This window comes from Monodelphis domestica, chromosome 8 (genome assembly GCF_027887165.1).
Source record: "Monodelphis domestica isolate mMonDom1 chromosome 8, mMonDom1.pri, whole genome shotgun sequence".
Classification (NCBI taxonomy): Eukaryota; Metazoa; Chordata; class Mammalia; order Didelphimorphia; family Didelphidae; genus Monodelphis; species Monodelphis domestica.
Window position 1 is genome coordinate 73697464 of NC_077234.1, and position 21652 is coordinate 73719115.

General features: G+C 41.2%; 1 protein-coding gene across 1 annotated transcript in view; it reads left to right on the forward strand.

Annotated features, from left to right (window-relative positions):
* Positions 1 to 9393: 9393 nt before the first annotated feature.
* The window catches only part of MARCHF4 (membrane associated ring-CH-type finger 4), a 132647-nt gene continuing 120388 nt past the window's right edge, over positions 9394 to 21652 (forward strand). The window contains exon 1 of the mRNA XM_056807454.1: positions 9394 to 11380. Within this exon, the coding sequence (XP_056663432.1) occupies positions 10862 to 11380 (519 nt within the window). The 5' untranslated portion in view covers positions 9394 to 10861. The remainder of the gene's footprint in view (positions 11381 to 21652) is intronic.

The following is a 21652-nucleotide window of genomic DNA, read 5'->3' on the forward strand; positions in this document are numbered from 1 at the left end:
ACTGAGCCTGTGGTCAAGCATTTACTTGAATCCAAGTCAACTGTTGCCAAATTTAGCATTTTCCTTAAGCAGACATTCCCAGGAGAAGGACCCAACCCAAAATCCTTTAATTTCATTCTTTACAAAAACAAAAGTTGATGATTATTATCAATGGAGATGGTGTAAGAAAATGGTAATATATGACATGAATGGTGTAAGCTTTAAAAATCTAGCATCTACTGACAACCTAACAAGTACAATGAATCCATTGTTTTTTACCTAAGGATATGCTTAGTAAGCTCAGTGAAGTGAAAGGCAAAGGGATCAGAAAGAGAAATGCAAAGAATTGAGAGATGTGGTCCCACTCACAGCAGCCAGACAGTGGACTGATCAAATTAAGCAGAAGGAGCTGGAAAAGAAAAAAAAATTGTGATATTTATATTTTTTAATTTATTTGTTATCATTCTATGATTATTTTCCCCTCATCCCTAATGTTATGGGTACCCTAAATAACATACAGAAATATGCTTACCATTCTCTAGGAAGTTGAATGGTTTAAAAGATGTTTATAGTGTTTTCCCTACTCACCCATCAAAGAGAATGTACTCCCTTTTCTCCTCTTTTCTAGATAGGAAAATAAACATTATTGACTAAGGCATAGCATGTGGGAATTTGCCCTTCTTTTCTGTTTAAGTCAACAAGGCATCTTGGAGGAGGCAGACTTGGAAGAAGTAAGAGAAAAGGAATATGGGAAAGGAAAGTGATTTTTGTTTGTTGTGTGATCATTTCGGTTGGGTCCAATTCTTCATGAACCTTTTCAGGGTTTTCTTGGCAAAGGTACTAGAATGATTTGCCATTTTCTTCTCCAGCTTATTTTGCAGTTGAAGAAATGGAGGCAAACAGGGTTAAGTGACTTGCTCAGGGTCACTTAGCTAGTATCTGAGGCCAAAATTTGAACTCAGGTCTTCCTGACTCCAGGCCTGATGCTGCCAACGAAAGTGATGCTTGGGGTCAACTAGTGATGGGGGAGTAATAAAAAAGAGTAAAGAGATTATGGCCAAACTTTGTCCCACCTCTCTATATTTTATGAGTTTAATTTTAAAAATGTGAGAGAGAGAGAGGGAAAGGGGGGGGGGAGGAGAGAGAGAGAGAGAGAGAGAGAGAGAGAGAGAGAGAGAGAGAGAGAGAGAGAGAGAGAGAGAGAGAGAGAGAGAGAGAGAGAGATGGATGCAGTTTATGTGGGCAGGAAAACTTTTTTCCTTTGGCCAGAAAATTGATTGTGCTTGTCCCTTAGCTCGAATTACTGAAAACCATGACCTATCCCATGAGGAGAAGGGACACTTCAGCAGAATCCTTCTAACTCATGAATACTACCAAGTCATTACAAGTGACAGTGATCATTTTAAGGACAATTGTCACCATTAATCACATTTCTCTTTTAATCTGGTCATATCAGAGCAAGAAGATTTCTTTGGCACTTAACCTTTCATCCAGCTGGAATAAGACTCCTTCCTCCCTGAATGTCCTATTCCTAGATCTGAATCCCAGGGACCATCAGGCCATGTATTTACATCTGAGTTCACGGGGCCCTGGGTAGAAGCCAACATCCAATTATTTGGTAGGTACTTTATCTAATAAATCATAGACCACAAAGGCACAGTACAGAAATTTTACAAGATTACATTGGAAATCGAGTCATTGAAATGGCACTTCTCATCAACAACAGGAAGGACATTTCTTTTGTTAAAGAGGTTTGATAAACAATGTTACTCCAAATAATCCTACTATAGGATATGTGTTTTGTGTACATGACCATAAGTAAAGAGCAACAAATGGAAAAATCTTTAATTAGCCACATGTTTTCATTTCTCTTTTCAAGAAGAATTATTTGTTATTTCCTTAAATTTTTTTGCAGGCACAAGGGTATGCATGAGTAAATTGTGCTTTTCTGGGATCAAGTCACATTAGACAAAGCATTTGTTCACAGCACTTTCTTTTGAGGGAGGGCTCAATTCCTGCAAGGAAGGATTTCGGAGTAGTTGGAGACACCTTTGGAGTGGCAATGCACGCTGCTCCATTGGTAGCATCAAGATTCTGGTGGCCCATTAAGTCAGAGATTGGAGAGAGAAGCAGCTGTGTTGCCTGCTGAAGCAAAAATGAGATCTTGCCAGTTTGATATGGAGCTAGTAGTTTCACTTTAATTTGCTAAACTAAAGATGATAGATTGAGAGGGAATTGCAGGTTTTAAAGCTAGAAGAGACTTTACAGTTAATGCTTGGTCCTCCATTTTACAATTGAGGAAACTGAGGTCCAAGAGGGAAAATGACTTGTCTAAGGCCATTAGACTGTAAATAGCAGTTAGGGTTTGAATTCAGGTTTTCTTACTCCAAATCCAGTGCTCTTTCAACTCCATCACACTGTCTCTAGGAGTAAAGCAAAAAACAAACAAACAAACAAAAAAAACGTAGGTTATGTTATTGATTACATTTGTTTCTAATTTGTCCTTTGTTTCCTCTGGATGTGATCCTTGCTATATATACAATAGGAATCACATCATAAAGCTCCGAGTTATGCTTCTATGTTTTCTATCACATAGCCACAGACTGAGGGGGGCAAACTAAACAATTGGTCTATTTCTCTTCAGAACCCTAAGACACACCCCAGCTACACTTCTAGCTTTCTCTGTTAGCTTTGCCCCAGAATATGAGAACACACATTCTAAATTCGTGAGAAGCAACCATTCTTATTCCCACCAATTGAGATAATCGAAAATATTGTGTGTAATTGTAGTAAATATACAGATTTTTTTGTCCCCTTGTTATATTCTTTATTAGACTAGTGCAGTGGAGAAGAGTCCTGGTCTTTAAGCCAGAAGACTTGGGTCAGATTCTGGGATCTATCAGTTATTAGCAGCTTTTTGATCCTGGGCAAGACCCTTATCATCTTTGTGCCTCACTTTGTTCATATAAAAATGGAATAATCATACATGTTCTAACCACTTCACAGGGCTTTTCTAACTCTTTAAAGTGCCATGTAAATATGGCTTTAAAGAGTTAGAATGTTATATTTGTTACAATGCTATTGCTTGTTACATTAACAGATAATTACATAAATATTTAATTACTTACCTAATTATCATGGGATTCTCCCTAGTTTTAAAGAGGGTGTCAGTTCCGATTCATGGGGGTTGTGTGAGCCAGGTGTTCCAAAGCAGAATGTGGTAAGAATTCATGGGTGTTTTCAAACAACAGCTCTGTACCATGTAATCTTGTAGATGCCCTTCAAACCAGGGTGGAGATCGAGAATCCAATATGGATGCCCACTGAATTCTCATTACATAAATTCAAGGTTTTATTATTATGTATGTATATAAAATCAATATTACTATCTGACTATTGATCTACATAAGCATACCAGGTAGCCTATTTAAAGCGAGCTTAATTTAAAGCTACATTGCACTAAGGAGGATGGGCTTTAAATGGATGATGCATGTTTTAGAAGAAGGGAATGAGTGTCATTTTATATATACTAGTCATTGTGATATAGTGGGACAAGCATTGACTTTGGTGTCAAAGGATTTGGATTCCAGCTTGCCTTGTCTTCTTTCTACTTGCATGACTGAGGAAGTCACTTAACTTTTCCAGTCCTCAGTTTTCTCATCTGAGAAATGACAAGATTAGACTAGTTCAATTCAACATTGAATTGACTAGGCGAGTTCTAATATTCCTGACAGAGACAAACCAAGTTTGGGGCCTAAGAAATTAGGTAAAGGTCCAAACTTTGGAAATAATATTCTAGGTCTAAGGACAAAGGTTGGAATGAAAATATCTCCCCTATCTCAGTAGACTAAATATCTTAGGAATTAGACACAGATGACTGGAAAAACAGTCTTGAGAAAAATATTTTTGTACCCATTTAACCATGAGCTTGCTGAACCCTACATGTACTCGTGCTCCCCGCACTCCCTCATTCCTGTGGTTTTTTTCCTTTATAAACCCTTTCCCTATTCAATAAACTTTGCTGACATCAGCTATCTACTATATGGCCCTTCTGATCCCAAAAGATTATCTTTCTCCGGTCTTTACTTCTCACTTCAACCTAAGGGACCCTCAGCCATTGGTCTGAGCCTTTGGGGCTCCTCTTCCCCCTTGGGCTTTAACATGTCCCTACCAGTATTCAGTCTTATGAACCTTTCACTTGAGGATGAATTCATATAATGATGCAAGTTATATAAAGTTTTGCATATATGTCACATAAATGCATGCATCACTAGAAAGAAAGATGTGTCCAAAAAGAGATGTTCCCTTTCTGTAGAGATATGATCTGGGAATGGCCTTAGAATGTGGGAGCCCTAACTCTATGAATCCAAGGACTTGGATCCATGGAATAGAAATGCCCAAAAGAGCCAGAGAAGTGTGTGAAGATGATAAGCAGAGACCACCTACCACCACCTCCCTTGCCTGACTCTGAGCATGCAATTGCTGCTTCAGCACATTTGGGAATCAGCTCTAGTCTATCATGTTCACTGCCTCATTTCAGGGTTATTGAATATTTAATAATATCATTTGCCTTCCCAGAAAAGGAGCCTGAAGAAGCCTTTCAGTGCCCAGGGGCTAAACAGGGCTAAACAGCCACAGTCTCCAGATCAGAATGCTTCCAGCCAAGGAGCCTCCTGAAGCCTGACTGTAAGAGATAGGTCTGGCCTTAGGAGGTGGCAGGTGACGTAGTAATTTGATTTGGCTCAGCCACCAAACAGAGGCCTCAGAAAAAGAAGAGCAAATGCAGTGCTGCTGAGTGACTGAGGCAGGTTGCCAAGCTGATAGAGAGAGAAATCAAATAAAACTTACTGGCTATTCACTCATGATTCTTGTTGCCATGCTCAGCTTCAAGGCATTGCAATATAGCTCAGGGAATGCTAGAAGGAACCTTAGAGAACCCTTTCTTATGCCACTCTCATTTTACAACTAAGGAAATTGATACAAAGGTTAAAGGACTAATTATTTAGGCTTAAACAGATGACTGTGGCAGGGCTGGGACAAGAATCCAGGTTTTCCGACTCCTAACCCAGGACTTATTTCCATTACAAGATACTGCCTTTAACTGATATAGACTCAGAATCACCCCTTCTTTATTCATTTAGGGAAGAATAATAATGCACACTAGAGGAAGAGCAAGAATGACATCTGTGTCCATTGGGTTTTGTGGAAGTCATCCAAACCTGCTTGATGGACAGCAAATATTTCTAATAGTTAGTGAAGTCTGTGAAATATTCACCTCCCATGGCAAACATTCAAACCTCATCAATTGGTTAGGCAGGTCCAAATACCCTGGTGGATCTTGGTCATCTTACTTCAGATCCCTATCATCACAAGCATCTCTCACAGAAAAACTTTGTAGAGAAGAATGGCTACCCTACTTACAGAATCATGCCTAGAGTACAGAAGATAAAAGAAAGTGTAGGTATGGTAGCTGATGTCCATGCCCCTCTTTCCCTTAAGGAGGGATATACTAATGATTACACTACATGGGGGAATGTGGGCTGAACTAAACAGGGAGCAGTGCAGTTTAGTGGAAGAAACACTGGCTATGGGGTCAGAGATCTAGGTTCTGATTTTGCCTCTGATGCTCATTTCCTGTGTGATCTTGGTCAAATCTTGGAACCTTCCTAGGCTTTGGTTTACTCAATGTATAATAAAGGACCTGAACTACTTGAACACCTGAGATCCTTCCCAGATCTGGTAGGAGATACAGTAGCATGCAGGTAGTACCAGTAGCAAGAGCAGAAGCAATAGTACTTATCTGAGCCCATGGTTGCTTGAAAAGTCTGGTGTAAGGCAAATAAGGATGCTGTAATAGCAGGAAGACTTGACATCCTCAAATGTTCTTCATGACTTATAAAATTTGTGAAGATGCTGACCTTTATGGGTCTTCCAGGAACTCTTTAGAAATCTCTTTTGATTCAATATTTCTTCCTGAAGTGTAGTTCATGAAGTATCCAAATACTCTTACATTTATCCTTCTGTCTGCAGCACCTCAGCCTGGAGTGAAATATGCACCCAAATAACTTTGTTTAAACAAATAAATCTATTAATGAGCTGAAAACCTCCTGGTGTGAAATGAAAAATATTGATTACTTGCCACCTGTTGGCAGTGAAATCCCCTCTAGCCAATTGACTTGTTTAGAGGTAAAGTTTATCTCTGCCTATCACCCCCAATTCTGCCATTTCAAAATCCTTTAAAATAAATACTTTGATGTTGAACAAATATTTTCCCATAGTGAAGGTCCATGGATTCTCAATGTATCATTTATGGTAGTTTTCATCTATCAGACCTCTTGACTATTGCTGACATACAGATGGATGTTTGAAGACCCCAAAAAGGTGGTATTAGGTTTGTTTTAAATCTGTTTTAAAGACTTTTCCATTTTTTCAAAAAACAGTTCTATTATGATTACTCCATCCTTGTTTGCACCTTGGCCCTGGTTATGTTTATGTTTTCACAGAGGAGGCTTAGAAAGTCAATTGCCCTGAATGTAGGTTTGAGTATATTTGCTGTCCTTGCCCCAATTAATGAATGTACTTTATCCACTTGGAGTTTGCATTTTAAAGCAGTGGCTGTTTCATTGTTGTCTTTGTATTCCTAGCATTTATCATGATGCTTTGCACAGAGTGGGTGTTGAGTAAATGATTGTTAAATTGAATTGGACACATCTTGTAAGTTTAGGCAAAATAGAACAGATACATGTTCACCACTAAAGTACTCTTTGGGCACCTCATCATTTTAAAGATGTGACTGACCCTCATGCAGAAGGCCAAACTAGTGGGGTACAATCTCTGGCAGGTCCTACCAAGCTAGAAAGTCTTCAAGTATAGATCTGGTGATAAATTGTATGTTTGTTGTTGGAATACAAGCTTAATTAAGTTTGGAAAGACTCATTACTGGGTTGGCTACAGGATTATGATTTTTTTTGGCCCCAGAAACTCTCAAAGACCATCTGTTGAGTTATAGGATTACAATCTGTGTTGGTAGAGGGAATATCCCAAATTATGGATCGTGAAAGAATTAATGAAACACACAAATGCCCATCTCTGAACCTACTGGGGCTGTGGGTGAAATTGAATTTGATTATCCCACTAAAAAAAGAAGGGTCACTAATTTGTCTCACTGGGAGCATATGACATTTCATTAGTTTCCCTTAGGCTTCCTTTATCTCCACTGTTCAGAAATTTATCTCACTTGGCTCATACTTTAATCAATACTATGATTTTGGAATTTTTCCTTAGCATCATCAGAATCTTTTTACACCTTATTCTTGGGATAGAGCCAGTTGTGACAGTTAAGGAGGAGGGGGCATCAATCAAACAACTTCTATTACTTGGTGCCCAAGGTCCTTGCCCCTCAGTGTTTTTAGTAATGAACCAGCCACTCCTTTGGAAATGGGGGTAATTTTCTTGCATTAAATACAGGACTGCTTCATGACAATGATGCTGAGGGGCAGGGTCCTTGTGATGTACTCTGTCTAGTTCACAGACATTTAGAGATATTGCTATGGTTGGCTTTTTGTGTAAGATCATGATGCTGGAAATAGGGTAGAAGCTTGCGATAAAAGATGGGGAAGTGCTTGCAAGTCTTCTATAATTTGAATCATACCAGCTTATCCAGGTTAATGATTCATTAATCCAGGTGCAAACTATTCACATCTCTTTATTTCTTCTCCTCCTTGTTCTTGTAAGTTACCTTTCTGGCCATTTCCCTGCTTGCTAGCAGTTCTTGGAGAGAGAGCTGGAGCAGGAGATATGGAAATGTATACATATTGCTGTTTCTCAATAGAAGAAGTTGGGAAAGGTAAAGAGGGTAGGAGTTTTTGATTAAAATGGAGTTATGGTATTGTCTGTGAATTTCAGTATTCAGGATCCACTAGATCATAGAGTGTGTTATAATGTGGGATGATGAAGATGAAGAAGAAAATGGAGTTGATTGCAATCATCCTCTTTGTTACAGCTTATATTTAGCCAAAGAATTTCGGATCCTCTCTTCAATAACATCTCAATTTGCTCTCTTCCCACCACCAGTTTTATATGTCCTCCAGGTTTTGTGTGGGAGTCTCAAAACTTCATCCACCCCCTCCTCAACCTCTCCCAAGGCCTGTGACACAGACACGCAATTAAAACTGATATCCACACTTAAATGTGCAGGTCAACAGTACAAGGTAGACTTAATCCTAAAATCATAGCAGGCACACTGATCTCCTACTCCAGAGCAACTGTGGAAGATGCTAGAGTTAGCATCTGAATTTCTCCTTCCCCCACCCTCTCTTCTCCCTCCACCCCTTCCTCTCTAACTCCCTCCCTTTTGTCTTTCCCTCCCTTTCTCCTTGTCCCTCCCTATCTCCATCTCTCTTACTGTCCCTTTCTCCCTCTCTCTCTTTCTCTTTCTCTCTCTCTCTGTGTATCCTCTCCTCTTTCCCTCTCTCCTCCTCTTTCTTCCACCCCTCCCAGGCTGCGTCAGTCCCCCAGTAGCGTGACGCGCGGGGTCTGGGTGGGAGCTGTCCAGCCGCCCAGGGTGCTGAATGCAGCAGCGGAGGCAACGGAGGCGGTGGTGGAGACAGCAGAAGCCACAACACTCAGAACCTCTCTTTTCAGTCCGGGAACCTGCAGCTCGCCGCCCCCACCGCCTCCCTTCCAACACCAGCCTTTTGCACCGCAGATCGAGCTGGGGGACAGCAGCCGAGGCGGCAGACTCTGAACACCAGGGAAGACAAGACGACACCCGACATCCTTGCATTTGATTTGCTTTCTCTCTCTTTTTATAATATATATTTGCATATATATTATACATTTTTTTTTTGCAAGTCAAGGGGAGGAAGCTAAAGCTACATCCTGGCTCCCCCCAAACGCCGCCACATCTCTCCCCTCACCCTCCCCTCCCTTCAGTCTCCAGCTTGCACCGCAAACAAGCCTTACCTCGTTGCATCTGTGAGGAGAGGTAGCAACAGCGAATAGAGCCAGCCAGAAGAAGCGGAGAAGAGGGGAGGGCGGAGGGGGGGAGAGACCCAGCCAGGTCGGCCGCCGAGAGGTGGGTGGGGGGACGGGCGGGGGGAGGGGGCAGGGGTAGGAGCTGCAGGCAAAGACACAGCAGCCTTCCCTTTCCCCCTCCCCCTCCCCAAAACCACCCCAGACGCGGAGTGCACGCTTTTATTATCATTTTCAATTGTGTTATTACACTCCTTTTGTTTTTCATATATATACGCATATATATAAAAAACAATATTCCATCTCTCCAAGTCGGCCTTCCTCATTCTCCACTCTCCTTGTCCCTCCCGGCCCTCACCCCTCACCCCCACCCCACGCCTGCCTTGCCTACGGTCGCATGGCAGCGCTACCAGGGAGCTGGGGCTCAGGGCCAGCCCCCAGGGAAGGAGGAGGAGGAGGATCATGAAGCTCGGACCCGCGGCCGCGCCGAGCGGCTGGCAGCAAGAGGACGAGACGGAGCAGCCCCCATCCCGGAGACAGTCGGACGCCGCCGAGAAGCAGGAGAAGCAGCAACAGCCTCAGCCGCCGCCGCCGCCGCCGCCGCCGCAGCAGCAGCAGCAGCAACAGCAGCGCCGGACTCGGTCAGAGGAGAAAGAGGAGGAGGAGGAGGGTGGGGAGGAAGAGGAGGAGGACGGCGACGAAGAGGAGAAGGCGGCGGAGGAGGAAGAAGAGGAAGAAGAGCTAGGGGTCAGCCCTAATCTCCAGTTCTCCCTGCCCTCGCTGCCCTCCAGAAGGGGCCTTTAATGGAGCCAAGGCGAGGGGACCTCGGATTTACAAGCTACAGCAAGGGTGGTCTGAGAGCGGAGATCATGTAACCACCCCTTCTTTCCTCCTCCCCTCTTTCCACACACCCTTATTTTCTTCCCCTTTAAGCTCACCTCCCTCTTTCCTTAGGGAGGGACCTCCATGCTCAGGAAAGAGCCAGCACTGCAAGAGTTAAACGTGCTTTCCAATCTCTCCCCACCCACCCCTACCCCAAGAGTCACCACCATCTATTTCCTTCCACACTTCCCACCTTCTCTTTAAAAAAAAAATCTTTATTGTCCAAAAAGCCTTCCCCACCCTCTCCACCCCTTTTGGCAGCAGAGGCAAAGCACAATACCCTGCCTCAATTACCCAAATCTTCCTAACTCAACTCTGCTCCTACTAGCCTCTCTGGTGCTTTGGGGATTAATCTCCCCAACTCTCTTCACCTAGGGCTTGAAACTTCCAAAACAGCCCTCCTCCCAGCCTTATTCCCTATTACCCGAAGAAAGTCTATCCTCTTTACATACACTCATAACCATTTATCAAGGTTTTCCCTGAGTTGAACTCACTCCATTTCCTGGTTTGATTTAAACCCTTCCTGCCCTAGCCCCTCTAACCCAAAAGAAAGACATCTCCACTCCTTACCAGGACTTTGAGGAGAATTGAATAATTCTCCAACCTCCCATTCCAAAGGAATTCCCAACTAAAAAGGCTTTGACTGAAGGGCCCAGTCTTTTCATCCTCACCCCACAACCCCACTATTATCCTACCCTACCCATTCAGCCCCAGTTCAGAGACAGAGAGGAGATATCCTTGTCCAAATCAAGCCCTGGGTTTGAGGGAAGAAAGAAGATAAAGACAATTTTTTTCTTTTTTGGGGGGGTGGGGGGTGGGGGAGTTTAGAGATAACAGATCATAGGAAAGTTCACCCCTCAGGGGCATTTATCATTTTGTGATTTGGAGGAAATTAAGAGAGGGGTGTGACAAAGCAAACTCCCCCTCAATCCCATAGCACAAATACACTGTGGTCCCCTGCCTCCATCCAGTCCCCCAATCCCCAAAGACTCCAGTTGGGAGCTCGACCATCTCTCTACCATAGGCACATGCTAATGCCCCTAAGTGGGTTCCTCTGGTGGTGGTGGTGCTGCTGCTGCTGCTGGTACTGCTGTGGAGGGTGTTACCAGGCTCCCCAGATGTTTCGCCACCAGGGTCTCCTCAAGTGCCGATGTCGCATGCTCTTCAATGACCTGAAGGTCTTCTTGCTTCGGCGCCCACCGCCGGCCCCGCTGCCCATGCACGGTGACCCCCAGCCCCCTGGCCTGGCAGCCAACAACAACACCCTCCCAGCCCTGGGTGCTGGTGGATGGGTGGGCTGGAGGGGTCCTCGAGAGGGGGCCGGCGGGGAGATCCCTCCTCTGCCACCTCCACCACCTTTGCCACCCTCCTCTGCAGAGGACGACTGGGGTGGCCAGGTTGTGGATCCACCTGCCTCCCTGCTCAGCAGCACTTCCTCAGATGACTTCTGTAAGGGGAAGGCTGAGGACCGCTATTCACTTGGCAGCAGCCTGGACAGTGGCATGAGGACTCCACTTTGCAGAATCTGCTTCCAGGGCCCTGAACAGGTGAGTTTATTTCCTTATCTTACCCCCTTGGCAACCTCTGAGTCTTGAAGATGAATAGCTACTAACAAATGTTTTAGCTGAACCCTAACTTGGGCCCTGGAGAGGCCAGTTTCAGATATTCTTTACTTCAAAAACCCAGGAGACACATTATGAGTTTCAAGAACTTGTCAGGGAGTTGATTCTTCCCTTTACGGCTGCCAGGTGGCCAAGGGATGAAATCCTTTGTGTTTTTACTTCCTAGTGCTATCTTACCAGTCTTGGAGGGAAAGGAATGGGGAGAAATGATTCTGGAAATGACTACTTTGGTGTTTCTGGTGTATTTTAGTTGTCTAATTTCCCTTAATCCATGATATAACCCCAGCCCCATTCAGAATGCTTCTTCAGCAGCTTCAGAATCAAGGATCAGGGATCCAGAAGACATTAGGATATGGAAGCCTATTAGCAATGATATTTTTTCATGACTCCCTTTGGGTATATCAAGAGGACACCTCATATCTCAAGAGCAAGCTCACACTTGACTTTTTCTGCCTCTGCAAGTTCTCCAAGAACCCCCTGACTTCCCTCAGAAGCAGCTGCTATAATTTTTATTTTTGAGAAAATCCCTGCCTTAACACCTTTTTCTCCTGGGCACCATCTTCTTACACCCATATTAAAATAAAAAGGATTAAACAATTTGCTCAAACAAGCCTTGGTTGGTTTTACACACACACACACACACACATACACACACACACACACACACACACACACACACACACACACACACCATGACTACAGACTGAGATTTAAGTTTTTCAAGGTAGAAAGATGAGATGGAGAGATATGGAGGAAGGGGGTTTTGGCAAGTCTCCACCGAACCTAAAACTGATAGCTTTTGAACACTCCATATTAGGAAACCAATGAGAGTTAAGCCTTGAGTAGAAAAACTTTCTAAAGTCTGAGGACCATTCAATGAAGTATTTTGGCAAAAGGAATACACATCCTCACTGATAGGATTCAGGCCATAGTTCCTGCTTCCTTGCTCCTCTATTTTGCCACCCTGCCCCACTTCTCCTAGACTTACTACCTGTCTAAAATCCTGAAACAATTCTTGTCTTTTGGCATATCTAGCATACCTTGGAAGTAGCCATATGTTTCTTCAGAGTCCTGAGTTGTGCCCGTTCTTGCCAAGGAAATTCTTAGGTTAAAGATTCCAATAAAGAGACCTGAGTATTGCATCTATCCCTATAAAGAGAGTGATGAGCTGGGGATACTGAAGAAGAAAAAAACTGGTTAAAACAAAATAAAGCTTGGGTGTTTTTTGGAGTATGAAAAGTCACCAATTTGGGCTTCTTGACCATTGGAACAGTCCCACAGATGCCCTTCTTGCCATTCCCCAGTGCCATATCCACCTGCTTTGAGCATTAAATTTGTTAGAAAATAGTCTGCAAATTCACAAGTTATGCTTTCCAAGGAATGGAAATCATGTCTGTATGACATATAAGCCGGGAAAAGTGGTTCCAGTAGAAAACATAAGGGGATGTAAGGAAGGAAGGGAAGAGTTGGCAGAAGTTTTAATGGTGGTTAAAAGGCCTGGGACAGAATAATGGGCCCCAACATATGCTTTTAGATAGTTACATTGTGGTAGAAGCAGGATTTGTGAAGAGTTTGATGAGAAAAAGGAGATATAATGCAGGCAAGATACTCAGTAATTGCTTCCTTCCTTCCTAAATATGAGATGGGTGCTGACTTTGTACTCTGTGTAGCCTGTTGCAAAATGCTTTGGGATCCAGTGTTGGTCCCAGGCCCACAGATGGACACAGAGAAATGGGGGTGGTATGTCAGAGAACAAAAGTCTGGAAGATGTCGGCTGCTGCTATTTTAGCTAGATCTCAATAAAATGAAATTACCTTGGGAGACTAAGGTCTAGACCATTCTAGATTCCCCATTCATTTGCATTTGATTACATATCTGCTTTGAACAGAAATGTTTCCACCTACCAAAGGAAAAAGAGAGAGACTAGACCTCTAATTTCATTGATATAGGGAACTTTCAGATGAGAAAACTGTTGCAATGCAAGCCAACACCTTCTCTATACTTACAGGTATTACACAGCAGTCCAAAACACTAAGGGATTAAGTGACTTGCCAGAGTCATACTGCTAATACGTGTCAGAGGCAGGGTGAAACTCAGATCTTTCTGTCTCCTAGGCCAGTTCCCTATCCACTATTCACATTGCCTTTCAACAAAGGAAGAATCAGGAATTCCCCACCCAGTTCTCTACTTCTACTTTATTTTTCTCCCCCATTCCTGAATGTTTAGCAGAGAAACTACTCCTGCTGAGAGACCACAATTGCCTGAGAACTTCATGCTGATTAGTTTCAGTAGAATCTAGTACCAGGATCATGGACTCTCCAACCAAACTGTTCTCTTCTGTGATGAGAAAGAGTCATTCAGCCTTTGAGAAGTTCTCTAGTATTGAGCTCTTCATTCTGTTCTTTTGGGACCTGATGGTATAGGCTCCCCCATCTCCTCTGAGGAAACTCAGACCTGCTAGAACAGATGCTACTTTGTGTCTGCCACAGAAAGAAGCAAGATCTGAATTTCAGATATGGATTCTAGACTTTTGATCTTTTGCCTTTCTTTAGTACGTCTTCCTTCCTTCCTTCCTTCCTTCCTTCCTTCCTTCCTTCCTTCCTTCCTTCCTTCCTTCCTTCCTTCCTTCCTTCCTTCCTTCCTTCCTTCCTTCCTTCCTTCCTTCCTTCCTTCCTTCCTTCCTTCTTTCCTTCCTTCCTTCCTTCCTTCCTTCCTTCCTTCCTTCCTTCCTTCCTTCCTTCCTTCCTTCCTTCCTTCCTTCCTTCCTTCCTTCCTTCCTTCCTTCCTTCCTTCCATCTTGGAGTCAATACTGTGTATTAGCTCCAAGGCAGAAGTGTGGTAAGGGCTAGGCAATGGGGGTCAAGTGACTTGCCCAGGGTCACACAGCTGGGAGGTGCCCAAGGTCAGATTTGAATCCAGGACCTCCCGTCTCTAGGCCTGGCTCTCAATCCACTGAGCCACCCAGCTGCCCCTTCAGTAACAGTTCTAAGACAGAAAAGCAACAAGAGATAGGCAATCAGGGTTATATGATTTACCCAAGGTCACCACAGCCTCAGATTTCTAAAGTGAAAGTAAAATTTACTCCTGAGAACTATGTAATGATGATGAGTGTTCAAGGTTTGAGGAAATGTTTGAGCTAAGATTCTGTGGTGACAAAGGGTAGTTTGTTTTTTACTGATAGTGACAAAATTTTTAAAAGACCTAATTAAGGGATTTAAGCATCAGGTTGGGCAGCTTTTCTATGGAGTATCTGTGAGAAAACACAGGCCAAACACACAGGATGGGAAGTGTATGGATTGTAATCTATTGATGGAGGAAATCTTGAATTTGATGACAACACATCTATAGAAGAACTGAAATCACTGCACAGATTTATAGATAGAATTAGAAGAGAATATGTTCAGTTGCATTTGACTCTGCTTGACACCTTTTGGAGTTTTCTTGGCAAAGATACTGAAGTGGTTTATCATTTCCTTCTCCAGCTCATTTTTTATAGATGAGGAAAATAAGGCAGAGTTAAATGACTTTTCCAGGGTCACCGTGCTAGTAAGTGTCTGAGACTGGATGTGAACTCATGTCTTCCTGACACCAAAGCTACTCTATCCACTGTATAACCTAGCTTTCCCTCTCATAGATGTCATTTAATCCAACCCCTTTACCTTAGAAGGCAGAAAGCTGAGGACCAGAGATCTGAATTGACTCTCCACAGGCAGCAATTAGTAAGTATAGCTGGAATTTAAACAGAAGTCCTCTTATGCCAATCCTCCTTCTGGTGTATCATATGGTACTACCTTAGGATTTAAAAATTGTAAATTCTTGATAACCCTGTAGGGTTCACCTTTTCAGAGGTGAGGGTATATTTTATTGGCCCTATTTTACATGAGTAAACTGAGGCTCAGGTCACATGACTACTTCAATTTTGTCTTTGTATCTCCAACATCTGGCACAATGCCCTGCACATAGTAAATATTTAATAGATGTTTATTGAGTTGAATTGTCCAGTGTCACAATGATCAGAGTTGGGACATATTAACTGTAGACACAAGAATAACTCCTCTAACTTACTTGTAGTTCACTATAGTGGAGTGACAAGAAAGTCTGGGGGAAATTGTGGGAATTAATTGCTCACCTAAGGGGAGGTCATGGGAATTTGTGACCTATTTTCTGTTTAGTAAAGGTGACAGATTCCTCTGTCACAACTGGAGACCAAATGAGAGCAAAGGGGATTTCATGGCACAAGAAGTACTCATGTTAAGCCCATGGAAGATAGAAGGAGTACAACAGCCTGGAAATACACAACAAGGATAATGGTGTAATTTCACCTATTCCTACCCACAGTGTGAGCAGAATTGGATGTGTACTGAACTGAAGCAATAGGATGAAAAGCAGGGGAAAAGGGGAGAGATAAGGAGGATAAGACCATATCCATGAACTTTGTTGGATATATGCCATAAAAATAGAAATGTAGTCTTCAGTAAGAATCTGTGATTGGTTTTCCTAAGACATTTTCTGAGCAGAGAATTCAACTGTTTGCTGCATGCAGTTATTTGCATCCTCTCAGCCTGGTAATATGGGGAACAACAATTGGCCATGGCTGGAAGGAGCCTGAGGAAATGGGATTGAGTGACTAAAATTCTTGCCAAAAAAAAGGGAACATTTATTTATTAATTTTTCTTTTTTTTCTTTCTTTTTTATTTATTCAGTCAATTTAGAACTTTATTCCTTGGTTACAAGAATCATATTATTTCCCTTAATCCCCTCCTCCCACCCTTCCCCTAGTTGATGCGCAATTTTACCGGGTATTACATGTGCCAGCCATAGCATTGCTGGGTTTGTACCCCAAAGAGATAATAAGGAAAAAGACTTGTACAAGAATATTCATAGCTGCACTCTTTGTGGTGGCCAAAAATTGGAAAATGAGGGGATGCCCTTCAATTGGGGAATGGCTGAACAAATTGTGGTATATGTTGGTGATGGAATACTATTGTGCTCAAAGGAATAATAAAGTGAAGGAATTACATGGAGACTGGAACAACCTCCAGGAAGTGATGCAGAGCGAGAGGAGCAGAACTAGGAGAACATTGTACACAGAGACTGATACACTGTGGTACAATCGAAGGTAATGGACTTCTTCATTAATGGCTTTACAATCCCTGAACAACCTGCAGGGATCTAAAAAATACTATCCACAAGCAGAGGATAAACTGTGGGAGTAAAAACAATGAGGAAAAGCAACTGCTTGACTACAGGGGTTGAGGGGACATTATTGAGGAGAGACGCTAAATGAGCACCCTAATGCAAATACCAACAACAAGGAGATGGGTTTGGAGCAAGGACACATGTGATACCCAGAGGAACCGCTCCTTGGCTAGGGGATGAGTGGCGGGGGAGGAAAAGAAAATGATCTCTGTTTCTGATGAATAATGTATGAAAATGACCAAATAAAATAATGTTTTAAAAACTAAAAAAAAAATTGTCTCATCTAATGCTTACAACAACCCATCAACATGATCATTTCCACATAAAAGGCAGAACAGAAAGAGGACTAGACATGGAACTGCCAATCTGTATTACGAACAGCTTGCTTTTAAAGCAAATAATAAATTCAACAGGTTATCTAAAAAAATAAAACTATTTCCATGTTGTTGGTGTTTGCATTAGGATGTTCATTTAGAGACTACATCCCCAACCATATCCCCTTGACCCATGTAACCAAGCAGTTTTTTTTCTTCTGTGTTTCTACTCCCACAGTTTTTCCTCTGAATGTGAATAATTTTCTTTCTCCTAGATCTCTCCGAGTTGTTCAGGATCACTGCATTGCCACTAATGGAGAAGTCCATTACATTCTATTGTACCACAGTGTATCAGTCTCTGTGTACAATGTTTTCCTGGTTCTGCTCCTCTCGCTCTGCATCACTTCCTGGAGGTTGTTCCAGTCTCCGTGGAATTCCTCCACTTTATTATTCCTTTGAGCACAATAGTATTCCATCACCAACATATACCACAATTTGTTCAGCCATTCCCCAATTGAAGGGCATCCCCTCATTTTCCAATGTTTTGCCACCACAAAGAGTGCAGCTATGCATATTCTTGTACAATTCTTTTTCCTTATTATTTCTTTGGGGTACAAACCCAGAAGTGCTAAGGCTGGATCAAAGGGCAGACAGTCTTTTAGTGCTCTTTGGGCATAGTTCCAAATTGCCCTCCAGAATAGTTGGATCAATTCACAACTCCACCAGCAATGCATTAATGTCCCAACTTTGCCACATCCCTTCCAGCATTCATTACTTTCCTTTGCTATCATGTTAGCCAATCTGCTAGGTGTGAGGTGGTACCTCAGAGTTGTTTTGATTTGCATCTCTCTGATTATAAGAGATTTAGAGCACTTTTTCATGTGCTTATTAATAGTTTTTATTTCTTTAACTGAAAATTGTCTATTCATGTCCGTTGCCCATTTATCTGCTGGAGAATGGCTTGATTTTCTGTACAATTGATTTAGCACTTTATAAATTTGAGTAATTAGACCTTTCCCAGAGTTTTTGTTATGGAGATTGTTTCCCAATTTGTTGCTTCCCTTCTAATTTTGGTTGCATTGGTTTTGTTTGTACAAAAACATTTTAATTTGATGTATGTAATCAAAATTATTTATTTTACATTTTGTGATTTTTTTCTAACTCTTGTTGACTTTTAAAATCTTCCCTTTCCCAAAGAGCTGGCATGTATACTATTCTGTGTTCACCTAATTTACTTATAGTTTCTTTCTTTATATTCAAGTCATTCACCCATTCTGAGTTTATCTTGATGTAGGGTGTGAGGTGTTGATCCAAACCTAATTTCTCCCACACTGTCTTCCAATTTTCCCAGCAGTTTTTTTTTTATCAATAGTGGATTTTAAAATCTGGGATTTTGGGGCTTATCATAGACTATCTTGCTGAGGTCACTTACCCCAAGTCTATTCCACTGATGCTCCTTTCTGTCTCTTAGCCAGTAGCAAATTGTTTTGATGACCACTGCTTTATAGTATAGTCTGAGATCTGGGACTGCAAGGCCTCCTTCCTTTGCATTTTTTTTTCATGATTTCCCTGGATATCCTTGATCTTTTGTTCTTCCAAATGAACTTTGTCATGGTTTTTTCTAATTCAGTAAAAAAAAATGGTAGTTCAATGGGGATAGCACTAAATAAGTAAATTAATTTGGGTAGGATTGTCATTTTTATTATGTTAGCTCTTCCTACTCATGAGCAATCGATGTTTTTCTAATTGTTTAGATCTAGTTTTAATTGTGTGGAGAGTGTTTTGTTGTTGTGTTCATATAGTTCTTGTGTTTGTCTTGGGAGATAGATTCCAAAGTATTTTATATTGTCTAGGGTGATTTTAAATGGAATTTCTCTTTCTAATTCTTGTTGCTGAGATGTGTTAGAAATATATAGAAATACTGATGACTTACGTGAGTTTATTTTGTATCCTGCAACTTTGCTAAAGTTGTTGATTATTCACTAGCTTTTTGGTTGATTTTCTAGGATTCTTTAAGTAGACCATCATGTCATCTGCAAAGAGTGATAACTTGGTCTCCTCATTGCTTATTTTAATACCTTCAATTACTTTTTCTTCTCTAATTGCTATAGCTAGTGTTTCTAGTACAATGTTAAATAATAGAGGTGATAATGACCATCTTTGTTTCACTCCTGATCTTATTGGGAAGGCTTCTAGTTTATCCCCATTGCAGATGATGTTTGCTGATGGTTTTAGATAGATACTGTTTATTATTTTTAGTAAAGGCCCTTCTATTCCTATGCTTTCTAGTGTTTTCAATAGGAATGAGTGTTGTATTTTGCCAAAGGCTTTTTCTGCATCTATTGAGACAATCATGTGATTTTTGTTGGTTTGCTTGTTAATATGGTCAATTATGTGGATGGTTTTCCTAACATTGAACCATCCTTGAATTCCTGGTATGAATCCTACCTGGTCACAGTGAATAACCCTTGTGATGACTTGCTGGAGTCTTTTTGCTAGTATCCTATTTAAGATTTTTGCATCTATATTCATTTAGGAGATTGGTCTATAGTTTTCTTTCTCTGTTTTTGACCTGCCTCGCTTTGGAATCAGTACCATATTTGTGTCGTAAAATGAATTTGGTAGAACTCGTTCTTTGATCATTCTGTCAGATAATTTGTGTAATATTGGGATTAGTTGTTCCTTGAATGTTTGATAGAATTCATTTGTGAATCCATCTGGACCTGAGAATTTTTTTTTAGGGAGTGCTTTTGATGGCTTGTTCAATTTCTTTTTCTGATATGGGATTGTTTAGGTAGTCTATTTCTTCCTTTGTTAGTCTAGACAATTTATATTTTTGTAAATATTCATTCATATTATCTAGATTGCCATATTTATTGCAATATAATTGGGCATAACGGGGTTTTTTTTAAACTCATATCTTCCATCTTGGAGTCAATACAGTGTATTGGCTTCAAGGCAGAAGAGTGGTAAGGGCTAAGCAATGGGGGACAAATGACTTGCCCAGGGTCACACAGCTGGGAAGTGTTTGAGGTCAGATTTGAACCTAGGACCTCCAATCTCTAGGCCTGGCTCTCAATCCACTAAGCTACTCAGCTGCCCCCGGACATAATAGTTTTTAATGATTGCCTTAATTTCCTCTTCATTAGAGGTGAGGTCTCCCTTTTCATCTTGGATACTGTCAATTTGGTTTTCTTCTTTCCTCTTTTTAATTAGATTGACCAGTACATTGTCTATTTTATTTGTTTTGTTTTTTCAAAGTACCAGCTAATAGTATTATTTATTAAATCAATAGTTCTTTGACTTTCAATTTTATTAATTTATCCTTTGATTTTTTTTGGATCTCTAATTTAGTCTTTGTCTGAGGGTTTTTAATTTGTTCACTTTCTAGTTTTTTAATTTGCATGCCCAATTCATTGACCTCTGCCCTTCTTAATTTGTTAATATATGAACTCAACGATATAAATTTCCCCATGAGTACTGATTTGGCTGCATCCCATAGATTTTAAAAGGATGTCTCATCATTGTCATTTTCTTCAATGAAATTATTAATTGTTTCTATGATTTATTCATTAACTAACTGATTCTGGAGAATCATATTGTTTAATTTCCAATTAATTTTTGATTTGCCTCTCCATGTATCCTTACTAATTATTATTTTCATTGCATTTATTATTTCTGTTCATTTGCACTTGTTCGCAATGTTTTTATGCCCTAATACATGGTCAATTTATGTGAATGTACCATGTGCTTCTGAAAAGAAGGTGTATTCCTTTTTGTCCCTATTTATTTTTCTCCACATATCTACTAACTCTAATTTTTCTAAGATTTCATTCACTTTTCTTACCTCTTATTTATTTTTTGGTTTGATTTATCTAGTTCAGATAGAGGAAGGTTCAGGTCTCCCACTAGTGTAGTTTTTCTATCTATTTCATCCTTGAGCTCCACTAGTTTCTCCTTTAGAAATTTGGGTGCTATGCCATTTGGTGCATACATGTTGAGTACTGATATTTCCTCATTGTCTATACTGCCTTTTATCAGGATGTAATTACCTTCCCTATCTCTTTTAACTACATCTATTTTTACTTTGGCTTTGTCAGATATCATGATTGCGACTCCCGCCTTCTTTTTACTAGTTGATGCCCAATAGATTTGGCTCCATCCTCTTACTTTTACCTTATGTGTGTCTACCTTCCTCATGTGTGTTTCTTATAGACAGCATATGGTAGGGTTTTGAATTCTAATCCACTCTGCTATTCACTTGAGTTTTATGGGTGATTTCATTCCATTCACATTCAGAGTTATGATTACCAGCTGTGTATTTCTCAGCATTTTGATTTCCACTCCTAGCCTGCCTTTCTTCTTTCACTATTTCCTTCTACACCAATGTTTTGTTTTAATCAGCCCCCCTTATTCCCACCCTTATTTTACTTCCCTTTCTACCCTCCTCCCTTCTTATTCCCCCCTTATTTTCTTTACAGTCTTTTTAAACTACCCTCCACCCTCTCCCTCCCTTGTACTGCTTCCTTCCCTACCAGTCCATTTGTTACACTTCTACTTCCCTATAGGGCGCAAATCAATTCTCTGCCCCAATGGATCTGATTGTTCTTCCCTCTTTGAGTCAATTTCAATGCACGTTAAGAGATGAGTATTTCCTATCTCCAACCTCTCTACCCTTCCAGTG